At 51.0% G+C, this 12,530-nt stretch overlaps 3 protein-coding genes across 3 annotated transcripts in view; 2 read left to right on the top strand and 1 right to left on the bottom strand.

The window, feature by feature from the left end:
- The window catches only part of GRK3 (G protein-coupled receptor kinase 3), a 55,779-nt gene extending 50,847 nt beyond the window's left edge, over positions 1 to 4,932 (top strand). The window contains exons 18-21 of the mRNA XM_064393129.1: positions 478 to 640; positions 1,384 to 1,520; positions 2,413 to 2,526; positions 3,965 to 4,932. Of these exons, the coding sequence (XP_064249199.1) occupies positions 478 to 640; positions 1,384 to 1,520; positions 2,413 to 2,526; positions 3,965 to 4,126 (576 nt within the window). The 3' untranslated portion in view covers positions 4,127 to 4,932. The remainder of the gene's footprint in view (positions 1 to 477; positions 641 to 1,383; positions 1,521 to 2,412; positions 2,527 to 3,964) is intronic.
- Positions 1 to 11,013, bottom strand: part of C17H12orf76 (chromosome 17 C12orf76 homolog) — a 209,380-nt gene extending 198,367 nt beyond the window's left edge. Inside the window, exon 1 of the mRNA XM_064392846.1 lies at positions 11,010 to 11,013. The gene's annotated coding sequence lies outside the window, so the exon portion shown is untranslated. The remainder of the gene's footprint in view (positions 1 to 11,009) is intronic.
- Positions 10,281 to 12,530, top strand: part of MYO18B (myosin XVIIIB) — a 57,508-nt gene continuing 55,258 nt past the window's right edge. The window contains exons 1-3 of the mRNA XM_064393053.1: positions 10,281 to 10,338; positions 10,897 to 11,173; positions 11,477 to 11,724. Of these exons, the coding sequence (XP_064249123.1) occupies positions 10,281 to 10,338; positions 10,897 to 11,173; positions 11,477 to 11,724 (583 nt within the window). The remainder of the gene's footprint in view (positions 10,339 to 10,896; positions 11,174 to 11,476; positions 11,725 to 12,530) is intronic.

Genomic DNA, 12,530 nt, shown 5'->3' with positions numbered 1-12,530 from the left:
CAGTAAAACTGAGATCTGCAGCACATGCTGTTGAATTCTGAGGGTTGATTATTAAGAATATAAAGCCAAGCTGTGGAAGCCTGGAAGGCAATGCTGTGGAAAAGGTATCTTTGCACTTATTCATGGAGTTTTTGGGCTGGGGAAGTTTTTGTGCAGCAAACTTAAGAGTACTGCTGCTTACATTGGAGTAATTATTTCAATGTCTAGAGAGCATTATGGGGCAGTGTTGAGTGAGGATTTTGGAGCTATCAAACCAAACAAGTTTTGAGCAGGTGGCCTATTCTCTGCACATAAATTAATATCTTTGCTTAAATTAGTGTCTGTGCTTCTCTTGCTTGCATCTGTTTGTTTTGTGAAGCTTTGAGTTCAATCCATCGTGTCAAATAATACTGTTGCATGGGTAACTATTAACTGTTGGGGATAAGAGTAGTGAAAGTTATTAAAATGTTGGGTTTTTTGTTGTTTTTCTCTTGCAAGTTGCTTGATAGTGACCAGGAGTTATATAAGAACTTCCCTCTGGTAATATCGGAGCGTTGGCAGCAAGAAGTAGCAGAAACTGTTTATGATGCAGTAAATGCAGACACAGATAAAATTGAGGCCAGAAAAAGGGCTAAAAATAAGCAGCTTGGCCACGAGGAAGGTAATCTGTCCTTACACTTCTCTCATCTTTTGCTGCTAGGTAGTAATTCCTGGGTTTGGAGTTCTCCCATTGCTGCCATTCCCAGGAATCGTTAGGATTTGTTTAATTGCTGTCGTGTTGCTTAAGATCTTTCTTAATGTTTTGAAATGCTGAATGATGACATCAGGCTTTGGAAGGAGATTCATGGAATCACAGAGTCCTGGAATGGTTTGGGTTGGAAAGGATCTTAAAGCCCATCCAGTTCCACCCCACTGCCGTGGGCTGGGACACCTTCCACTGTCCCAGGCTGCTCCAAGCTCTGTCCAGCCTGGCCTTGGACACTTCCAGGGATCCAGGGGCAGCTACAGCTTCTCTGGGCCCCCTGTGCCAGGGCCTCCCCACTTTCCCAGTGTGTGGGGTTTGATTTCCTGCCCAGGAGCTGGGAAGGGCCCCAGGAGGTGTTGCACAGCAAACTGCAGCTTGCACGGGGGTGTCGCATCGAACCCCCAAACTCTGGAGAGCAGCATTCAGCGCTTTAAAAACTTCCTCCAGTGAGATACTTCTTTAAGAGCCGAGTCCTGCCCTTGTTCCCTGCTCTGCAGCCCCAGCAGCTGTGTGGTTAGGGCAGGGCTGGGGCTGTGTGTGTGATCTGACCCTGCTGAGGGCACGGCAGGTCCGGGGCTCCGTCCTGCACAGAGCTCTCTCAGAATGCCTTCAGCTGCACCTCCCGTAGCTTTGCTAACCAACATCTCCTCTTGGTTTAGATTATGCCCTGGGCAAGGACTGTATCATGCATGGCTACATGCTCAAGCTGGGGAACCCCTTCCTGACTCAGTGGCAGCGGCGTTACTTTTACCTCTTCCCCAACCGGCTGGAGTGGCGAGGAGAAGGAGAGTCCCGGGTGAGTGAGGGGCCCTGGCAGCTCTGCTGGAGCTGGGACACACCTGGCGTGCCCAGGAGTTCTCCTGGGAAAGGAGTTTTCTCTGAGTAAAAGCCCATTTGAGTATCTTCTGTCTCTCTGTAGTTAACACATAGCTTGCACTGCACCCAGGAGACATAAAGTTGACTTGAGAAACCTGTTTGTTTTGTTGTGTTTTTAAAGGATTTTGGTAGTTGATGGTGTTGTTTTTCGTTTAGGACCTCTGGACTATTTATACAAAAAAACACAAACTGGTAAGGTGACAAATGCTATAGCATTTTATTTCCAAGAAAATGCTATAGTGGCTGTAGTGTAGCCCAGCTGTGCTCATGTACAGGGCAGATAATTTGTATATTTAAATTAAGGAAGCGTTTGGAATTTAAGACATTGTGTACTCTGCAGTCCATAGGGAGAGTTTGCCTGCACACTGCTGTGTATGTTCTCTTTGTAAGTATTCAGTGCTGAAATATTCCCTTTCAGCTCTTTGAAGTAGTGAAATTGCCTTTTTTTTGGTAATAACAGTAATGCTTGAAAAATGTATCAAATTATATGCAACTCTTGAGGGAAAATAGTGAATATTCTGTTTGCAGACACACCTATTTGTAGATTCTTATTTCATGCTGTCATTACTGGCTTTCAGAACTGATATTTTGTTGTCACTATTGAAGCAACAAAGCCCCTTGTAAATCTCTCTCTTACCTTACTATCTATCTTTAGTTCATGACCCAGCCTTCAGAAATAAATGTTTGTGTAATGACATTTAATGTTCATCACTTAATTCATGTGGATAGTCCAGGAAAATGAGATAGTGGCTTTATTTGATGGGTAACAGCATTTTTTTCAATTAATTCTCTGCTCTTTTGAAATGCTGCAGCAAAACCTGCTGACAATGGAACAAATAGTATCTGTTGAAGAAACACAAATTAAAGATAAGAAATGCATCTTACTGAGAATTAAAGGAGGAAAACAGTTTGTCCTACAGTGTGAGGTAAGACTTGATTTTTTGATAACCTGATCAGATTGTTTTGCATATGACAAACAATTGACATGTTTTTGTGCTCATCCTGTTGCATGTTAACTAAGGCTCTTGGTGAAGCAGAGCTGAAATGTTTATCACCCTTGAGTTCTGAAAGCAGCTTGTCATGGATTTCAGTGGCATTTGGGACAAAATTAGTTGGGTTTATTAAATAGCTAAAAACCTCCAAACTTCTCAAGCTCCAAGGGCCTCGTTGGCTCGTGTCTCACTGTGGGGAGCTGCTGGAGCTCATGTGTGGAAGGGGAGAGTGCTCAGGTCTTCAAAACATTGTACCAGCTTTATTTGGGGTGATGGAGAATTGCACATGGGCAATACCCAATATTGTTCATTCCTTTGGAAAATGAAAGTATCTTCCCTGAAGTGCTGTCTGACAGAGAATATCGTAGATATTTTTGCCCACAACAAAGGAGAAGAATGATGAGGAGGACTCCATTGATATCAGAAGGCTAATTAGTTACTTTATTATACTATATTATTCTATACTGTATTACACTATATTACATTACATCTAAACTGAGTCTGCCAAGCACTCAACTGCACTCCACTGCACAACATCTGGTGACTGTCAGCCTACAGTCCTGACACACACACACACACACCTGGATCCAAGGGGTCAGTGAATCAAAACACTCACACCAAAATCTAATTACCAATTCCCTTCAGGTAAACAATCTTCCATAATGCATTCCACTTGTGAGCAACAAGAGGTGCAGCAATTGAGACAAGAATTGTTTTTTCCTTTCTCTGATGTTCAGAGAATGTGAAACCAAGAAATATTCTCGGGAAGAATTGTGCCTTGCTTTTTCTCTGTGAGGAGAAATGTGGCTACAAGAGAAGTCACCACGTAGGATGAAGTGCCAAACTGTTGCCACATTTCTCTTCGTAGAGAAAAAGGCACAATTCTTCCCAGGAATATTTCTGGGTTTCACATTCTCTGAACCTCAGAAAAGAAAACACAGTTCTTATCACTTGCTGTGCCTGTGCTGTGCCAAAGTAGAATGCAATATGAAGATTTTTTCACCCAGAGTGAGGATGTTTTGTTCCCTTGGCCTATCAGGGCCAAGTGTGTTTGTGTGTTGGACTGTCACGAGAGAATCAGACATGAGTGCAGTTCTGTGCAGTTGTGAGCAAGGCAGATTCAGTTTAGATGCAATGCATATGGCATAGTATAATAAAGTAATTATTATTATAATATAAAGTAATTATTATATTATACTATGCACATAGCATAGTATAATAAAGTAATTATTTAGCCTGCTGCTGATGGAGTCAGATGCATCATTTTCTCTCCCTCACCCACGTCGGAGTCGCCCTTGTTTTGGTAATTGGTGATCCCGACGTGATTCCAGCACACAGCCTTCACACCAAACTGCTTCTGTGTCTCTTGCAGAGCGACCCTGAGTTTGTTCAGTGGAAAAAGGAGCTGACAGAAGCTTTCACCGAGGCCCAGAGGTTGCTGCGCCGGGCTCCAAAGTTCCTCAACAAATCCCGCTCCACAGTGGTGGAGCTCTCGAAGCCCCCGCTCAGCCACAGGAACAGCAACGGGCTGTAGGAGACACCCACCACGTTCCCGCAGGGAGAGCTGCTTGGTGAACCCGCAGAGCGTCCCAGAATCCTTGCCAACGAAAGACTTTGTGCGGAGCCGGAGGCGGGACGTGCCTGGGAGAGGAGGAGCGCGACGTTTACAGCGTGGGATCACGTCAGCACCCTGCCCCGGCAGCGCCCGCCGTCACCGAGCCCGGAGGCTGCTCCCTGCTCCCCACCCCCGGCGGGGCCCGCCCGAGCTCCGTCCCTCTGGAACTACTGATGGAAGGAAGAGGCTTTGTCCCTGCCGTGCCCGGGGTGGCGCGGGTGCTGCTGGCTGGGTGACGCTCCCCTGGTGACACCGACGGACCGTGGTGGGTGCCCCCTCACTCTGTGGTGTTGCCGTGTCCTTCCCGACCATTACTGCTGACTCTCTGATAACCTTGCTCCATACTGCTGATGATCAACAGTGTGACTCTGATGCACTTCAAAGTACTGAATTCTAACTGTCCTGTGGTTTAAATGTTATTGCTACTTCATGGGAGCGTTGAACTCGAATTATTCCCTGGGTTTGTTGTACTCACTAATAGTAGCTACCACCGTTTTGCTTCTTCTACGTATATGCAGTACTATAACTGACACAATAGAGTAATAATTGGTGAAGAGGAATTTATGGTAGCTTCATCTAGTGCTCTGTTGTATAAATTGACTATTTTAGCACAGTTTTTAAAGAGCAGATTCCTTTTGACAAGTTTACAGTGAACATAAAAGACAGTTCTTTTCCATTTCAGGTCAACTGCACTTTTTAAAAAATTAAAAAAGAAATTATTTAAATCCAGTGCATTCTAGAGCATGTGCTGGGTTCCGGTGTGTGTGGGTACCTCGGTACGTATCCCGGCTCACTCCTCAGTCCTGGGACTTGGGATCCTCCCCTGCTGTACACAGGTGTGCTCCCATAGCATAGAAATCCCCAGAAATCCCCAGGTCCCCCTGGAGCCCGGCCTGGGAGGTTCGTGCACATATCACAGCTCAGCTTGGGAAAGGATCTCTCATTTTCTGTTCTGAAGAGTTCAAACTGCCCACAGTGAAAGCAGTGTGAGGAAACTGAGCGTGGCACTGATGAGCTGATCAAATGCCAGGTTTATGTTAATTCTACCTGAGGCATCAGGGTGGAAAGTGTTGCTGAAGGAAAGATCTCATCCTGAGCTGTCCCACAGCTTCAAGCTGGGCCTTGCCCTGGGTGTTGTGGTGGTTTTCTAAGAGAGAAGTCAGGGCTGCACTTGAGCTGTTTTTCCAATTCAGTGAGCAGCTTAGAGAAGATTTTTCTTCCCAGCTACAGAGGTACAACTCTCACAGTCCCTGAAGACAGGGGAGCTGTGCCTGTGTCAGTGGGAGTAGAAGTTGTGCGTGGTTTGTCGAGCGTGTGTGGCTGTCAGATCACCACGGAGTTTGGAGAAAAGTAGTAAAAGTGGCTCTGTTTGCTTCTGCATGGGAGCTGGGTTTGCTGCACAGCTTGTACAAACCCTGCTGACCAGCTGGGGCTGCACCAAAGGGAAAATGCACTCTGGAAAACACCCCCCTGAGAAAGTGGTTTCTTTCAATGATTTCCCCCCACTATTTATTTTCCAAATTATTCTGTGTAAACAGCACCAGCCTCTCTGTCATTCCTGTTGAGCATTTCAGCTCCTCTGTAAGGAGCAGTGTCAGAGGTGATTGGTCAAAGGTTGGACTTGATGATCTTGGAGGTCTTTTCTGATCTAAAATAATCCCATGATTGTGTGGTATTTAAAAAAATGTTTGGGATAAAAAATGCCTCATCCCAACTGGCTGTGGTTCAGCTTTTCCTACAATACCATGCAATGCTCGTATTTTTCTGCTTGATTTAGAAAAAAGCCCTCAGATGATGTTAAAACCTTCTCACAGTTCTTGTGTAAGTTGTTTTTACTTTCTTAGTCCCTGCTCAGTCCCATTCTTCTCCTTCAGTTCTTTTCCATGGCTGGATTTCACTCTCATTCCCTGTCAGCAGATTCCAGTGCCGATGGCAGTGAGGGAGGAACAGCTCATCACCTGGGAAATTGTGCCTCAAACCCAGAGATTTTATATGAAATGAAGGCTGTGTATTGTCTTAGGGAAATACATTTATTTTGAAATGTGATGGAGTTGGGATGGCCCTGGAATATTCTCATTATTGTGATCCTTGCTGCTCCATCCAACCCCCAGTGTGAGGGGCAGGAAAAGATTTGGATTTCTTTAGCCAGCTGTGATTTATTGCCAATTGAAAATAGCTTTATTTTTCTGACTTGTGTCTAATTGGGCAGCTAGGAGAGGAGAGGTTATCACAGTGACAAACTCCTGAATGAAGGTGGGATCCCAAAAAGAGATGGGGCTCTGTGTGGAAGTGACTGGATGTGTTGGTGTGGAGGGAGACCTGGAATTGCACCCTCCAAACCAAAAAATCCTGGATACTGCCACAGACTGCTCCTTCCTGGTGTAGTTTTTGTTTTGGACAAAGATTCCTGGTAGTGTTAATTTGTGGGGGATCTTTAGGATTCCTCGTTTATTTGCTAATTATTTTGCAAATTCTTGAAAATGTTAAAGGAGCATTTACTGAGGGGTGTTTTTTGTGTTTGTTTTTTTTTTTCCAATCCTTCATCCAAGTGTTGGCCATCCACTTCTCCCAGTGTAAATCTTCTTCCTCTTAGCTGTGTTTGAGCTTTTTGTGTTCTTGTCCCTGGTCCAGCAGAGCCTCGGCTGCAGGCTCTCGGGTTCTTCCCAAAGTGCTGCTGTGAGAGAAGCTGGAGTAATGCTGGAGTGGATCCAGCTGGGATTGACATTCCTGGTATGTTCCCCCACCCCCCAGCAGGCTTCAGAAAATCTTGGAGCAGGCTAATAATAGCTGGAAGTGTGTCTGGGAAGGGAGGGCTGGCAGGTAGGGAGAGAGCAGCTCTGGGGATAGACCTTGGCTTAGTCACATCCGAGTTTTCCTGAGTTTCTTGGGGCTGTCCTGAGCAGAGACAGGAGTTGGGCTCTGATGATCCCTTTGGGTCCCTTCCAGCTCAGGATATTCCATGATTCTGTGATTCAGCACCTCCCCTTTGGCAACCCAGTGGAAGATTTTCCTCTCCCGCTTCTATCAAGGGGAGAAAACCCAAAAATTAAATTGTGAGCTTGGGTTTGGCTTTGAGATAAATCAGCTGTCTGCAGCCTGGTGTGGAGGTGGTGGAAACACAGGTTTGTGCTAAAAAAGCCTTGTTTTGGTTGTGATCCTGCCCACAGTGGCCCCTGGGGCCCAGAGGAGCTCTCGGGGTTGATGCTCCCTGAGCAGCACCAGCCCCAGCACCGTCACTCCTGGGGTTTGCAGGGAATCAGCTCATGAGGAGTGAAATCCCTGGAGCTCTGAGTCGCTCTTTCCCTGGCAGCTGGTCAGCTTCAGGACCAGGTTCCTTGATCCCGTGTCCATCTCCGTGTCCCACGGCGGTGTCACCGCCCAGCACGTGGCAGTGACACGGCTCCTCCTCCTCCTCTGAGGTGTTTGCACCCGAAATATCCCCAGGGGAGGGACTGCTTGAAGTGTACAGTAGACAATAAATAATTCTAGGTTGTGTTGATTAATATAAGGAATGAGTCAGTTCTACAAATTAAAGGAAATCTGAAAAGCGTATTTTGACAAAGCATAGTATTAATTTTAATATTGTAAAAAAAAAAGAAAAGGAAAATATCTAAAGTATACAGAGAAAATATGTATATCCAAATGTCTGAGGAGTTTCAAGATAATCTACTTTTGTTTCCTGTTGGTTTCTATTCCATGGTGTACATATTGTGTGGATGGAACATCGGCTGTTTTAATACTATTGTTAAATTGTATTTTTATTTTGTGTTAAACTAATCATCACAGACTCAGCTTTATTTTGTTTATGTAAAGGTTGCTATGCTCTGTAGGTATAAACCCGAGAATTCTATTTTAACAGAAAAAGCATTTTATATTATTTATTAAATACATGTTTCTCCAACTTCTGACATTCCACAGAATTTCTGCTCCGTTTATGTATGGAAGTGGCAGCTCCTTTCAAGCAGGATCAGCCAGCTTTATTCTGTTTTTCATGACAAAGTAGGGATGGATTCCCTGAGGTTGTGCAGCCTTTCTCTCCCTGTACGGGGACTCCAGGCTCTATCAGGACCATCTCAGGTGGCTCCTGAATGGAGAAACACCTGGGAAAATCCTGCAAATTCACCCCTCAGTGGGATATTTCCACATTTCTCCTTCATCCCTCAGCATTCCCAGAGCAAGTGTTTATTCACTGGAGTCTGTGCTGAGTTAAAGAGAATTAATGACCTAAATTGGGGCAAGGAGTCAGCGTGGTGTTTGATCCAGCCCAGCCATCAGGGAATTGCAGAGCTCTGTCATTCCCAGGGGAAGGAGCGAGTGGAGGGAGAGCCTGGACATGGGGCTGGGCTCAGGACCCAAAATGTCCTCACTGGAGGTGGGTTTGGTGTTTCAGGGGGATCACTTGATCCTTAAAAACAGGATCCTGAGGCAGGAGCAGTGCTAGATCACTGTCCCAGGGCCAGGGCAGGACCCTGCTTGGTGTCACATCTCGGGGTGGTGGCCACCAGGGACCCTGCAGGGATTGGCCCTGCAGTGTGGGGAGGGTGGCACCAGGCAGGACCCCTGTGTGGTGCCATCTCCCAGGAGCTGCCTCTGCTGGGCACATCTGGGCACGTCTGCAGGGCCAACCCCAGCACCTCTGTCCCCAGTGAGGTACAGAAATAGCCCTGAATTTATCAGGTCGCTCAGTTCCTAAAAATAATTCCAGTTGTGAGCCTGGCCTTGTGCAGTTTGAGGAATGCTTGAGGTGTAACATTGTGTGCTCTCAGTTTCCACCGTGGTGGGGCTGGAGGTCTGTGCTGGTCAGGGCTGACCCCCGTGGCATTTCTGGGTGAAATGTGGCATTTTCCATTGCCGCATTTCCATTGCCACACTGCTGCTGAAGTTCTCTCCGTGCTGAGGGGCTGCCTGGGGCAGGGAGGGATCCCTGCTCTGCTCCCCAGAGCAGTCTCTGCCTTTTTTTCCCTGTTTCCTTCTCTGATCCAGTTGGATTTTGGGGTGAACTGTAGCCCAAGCTGTTCCTGGAGTAGGGGGAGCTGGCAGTGCTGGTGGCATTGTGGCTCCTTAGTGTCACCCCTGGAAAGGTGCCGTGGTGGGGACAGAGCTGGTGGCCTGGGGTGTGTCAGGCAGGGATTTGGCAGAGAACCTGGGGACAGCTGCAGGAAGGTGGCTTTGTCCAGGGCCAGGTTGGTCTGGGTTTTGTGTGACACGCTGAGTTTCCAGGCTGGAAAAGGAGATGGGCTGAGGTATGGGAGGTATCCCTCAGGGAAAGGGAGAGAGCAGACAGTGGGTGAGGTGGCACAAAAAACGTGCGTGAAAAACAGAATAAAGCAGGAGCATCCTCGGAGAGGGGATTTGTGAGCACTTCTAGTGCCTCCCTAGGTCCTTTAAAACAAAAAGGAGCAGATTCACACGAACAGCTACTCGCGATGAAGGAAATGATCGAAAGAGAACCTGTCCAAAATGTGTAATTAATGGTAAGCAAAGCCAGGATCTGTAAATAACTTTAGATATTGTATCGATGAGATCATTCCTTGTTTTATGTACTTGGCTCTTTCCATATTTATTGTGGGGAGGAGGGTCCCATGAGCTGTGGCCTCGCTCCTCACGGACTGTCCCGGAGTTTACAGCCCCGTCGTGGCGGGTGTGCCACACTTGGTTCTTGCCGCCAGTATTTTTTTAACGGATTATTTTGGCACAGCTAAGCTGCTTCTGTGTGTTGGTCAGTACAACTGCTCTCCTACCAGACCAGACCCCAATAAAAACCGTCCTTTGCGTGTGTGCTGGTGTCCTGTTCTTTCCGTGTCACCCGTCCCTTCCCGCGCCGACCGTGAGGCTGTACTGGGCTGTACTGGGATGTACTGGGATCTACTGGATGGACCTCACTGCCGCATGCACAGGTAAGTCCCTTCCCTCCCCCCAGCCCCTGAGTATGGTGTGTTTGTCCTGGTTTTTCCGAGGGACACACCCCAGCTGTGTCCTGCAGGTGAGACGTGCTGGCTGTGCCAGGAGGGACTGGGAGGTGTGTGACAGGTGACCAAGGGTGGCTTTCCACCCACAGTGGCCAGGCTCCCCCATGGCTGCAGTGCCACCTGGGAAGGATCATGGAAACCACGTCCTCGTGCTGTTCCCAGGTGGGATTGGGGTTGGTGAGATGCTCAGCCAGCCCTCAGTATCCTGCCAGGGGACTCCAGACTGACAATCCTCTTTCCTTTCTTACTACCAGAGCCATTCTGGCAGTGGGTGCCGGTGCCCTGGGTGTGTCCGTGGAGCTTTTGGGTCAGATGCTGAGTGGCCGAGGTGGGGACATTGCCCCTGTGCTGCTGGACTTGTCCTGAGCAGGTGACATGCTCCCTGACTGGCTGCTGGGACATATGGGACACAGGTCCTGCTGGGCCCTGGGGGGTCACCCTTGTCCCCATGTGGTCACCACGTGTCTGCTGTGCTGCTCCCCTCCCACCTGCCCTGCCCGGGTGCTGACCACGCTGGTGTTGGTGCCAGGGGCTATTTTGAGCTCTGCTCCCAGGTCCTCCTCCAGCTCGGCCCCATCTCAGGGCTGGGGGAACTGGGGTGCACTGGGGAGCCCCGCGCTGGGCTCCCAGCCTAGGGTGTCCCCCTGGGGCAGCCCTGGAGTGCTCTGGGGGGTGGCTCACACCCAACCACAGCGCTCCCCCCATTTCTTTGGGGTGCAGAGGTGTGCACCAAGCAGGGCACGGGTGACACACGCGTGCCAGCCGCTGCAGAAGCCAAGGAGCGGGAGGGCCCCGCGCTGCCACCGCCTCTCCCCAGCCGAGGCCCCGGTGCCACCGCCGCGGCTATTTTTAGCAGTGACATGTGTCACCTCAGCTGCCACCGCGGCGGGGGCGGGGGGAGGCGGCTGCTGACCCTCTCGGCGCTCCCCGCGCTGCCGCCCGAGGCTCTGGGCTCGCCGGGATCCCGGGGCCGCTGCGGGACCTCCGCCCCCGCCAGGTACCGGGGGGCCCGGGCGGGGTCGGGGTCTGTGGCTGCGCCGGGCCGGGGGACCACGGCAGGGAGGGGTATTTTTAGTTGGGAATGGATGGCCAAAGCGGCAGCCCCGGCTGCGGGGGCGGCTTCCAGGCGCGGGGCTGTGCCGGGGAAAGAAACACGGCGGGGCAGCGATGGGGACGGGGATGGGGACGGTGCTCCCTGCCCTGTGCGGGGTGGTGGCTGGGGACCCCTCGATGGCCTCGGCCATGGCACACACCAGGACCGATCCAAACGCCCTCGGCCCGCCCGGGGCTGTGTCCCGAGCGGGAGGAGCGCGGTGCTGGTGGCGCTGGTGCCACTCCGGGTGCTCGCTCAAGGCACGTCCCCTCCGTGCCTGGGTTTCCCCGAGGAGGGTCCCTCTCCGGCCGGGGGTGACAATGCCCTGCGGCTCGCCCGCTCCGGGTGCCATCGGGGCCGGTTCTCCGGGGACAGCCGAGCCCGGCTGGGGGGACAGCGCGGGGGCAGCGCCGGTCCCCGAGGGCACGTGGCGCTGGGGGCAGCCGCCCGGGAAGGCAAGTGACATTCCCAGCCCGCTCCTGGCCGCTCCTGCCCTTTACTGTACAAGGAGATGCGGCTGCCGGGGAGGCAGAGCGGGGCCGGACGAGCCCCGGCGCGCTCGGTGCATGAATGATCCCGACAGGTGAAACCGCGCTCGGCCCCAAGTGGGGCACGGATGGGCTCCTGCGGCCATCCAGCCTGGGGCTGTGGGGTCCCACCATCACCCCCCTGCCACCAACCCTCTGTGCCACCAACCCTCAGTGCCACCACCTCCCCACGCTGCCCTGGTGGCTGCTGGTGGCCTCCCCGTCCCCTGCTGTGCCCCAGTGGTGCCGTGAGCTCAGGTGGGCAATGCCCGGCAAGGTCACGGTGCTGCCGGCCTGGCACAGCTCTGGGGCCGGCAGCAGCCCCTGGCTAACTCTCTCCTCTCTCTCTGCCCGGCGTGTCCCCGCGTGTCTCTGCACAGCACCGTCCTGCCTCGCCGCCACCATGGCCATCTCCTCGCGCCTGGCGCTCTGGGAGCAGAAGGAAAGTCTCGGTCCCTGGTGGTGTTTTTGGGCTGGGTGCTCGGGCTGCCTGGGAGCTCAGTGCTGGGGGTATCACTGCAGCAGCATCCCTGCAGCTCCCTGTGCACTTTGTGCTGCGTCCGGCCCCCTGGCTCTGGGCTCCCTCACAGCCTGAGTGTTCTGTTTTGAGTGATTTTCGCCTGCCTGCGTGAGCCTGGCAAGGCAGGGCTTGATGCTGGTGCTGCTGCTGGAAAAGCTGTGGGGCTGGTTTTGCCCTGGGGCCTGCAGGGCTGCATGTGGCTGCGGTGATGCTG

The sequence above is a fragment of the Passer domesticus genome, chromosome 17 (genome assembly GCF_036417665.1).
Source record: "Passer domesticus isolate bPasDom1 chromosome 17, bPasDom1.hap1, whole genome shotgun sequence".
NCBI lineage: Eukaryota > Metazoa > Chordata > Aves > Passeriformes > Passeridae > Passer > Passer domesticus.
The sequence above is the reverse complement of the archived record's forward strand: the minus strand, read 5'-3'. Positions and strand labels throughout refer to the sequence as shown.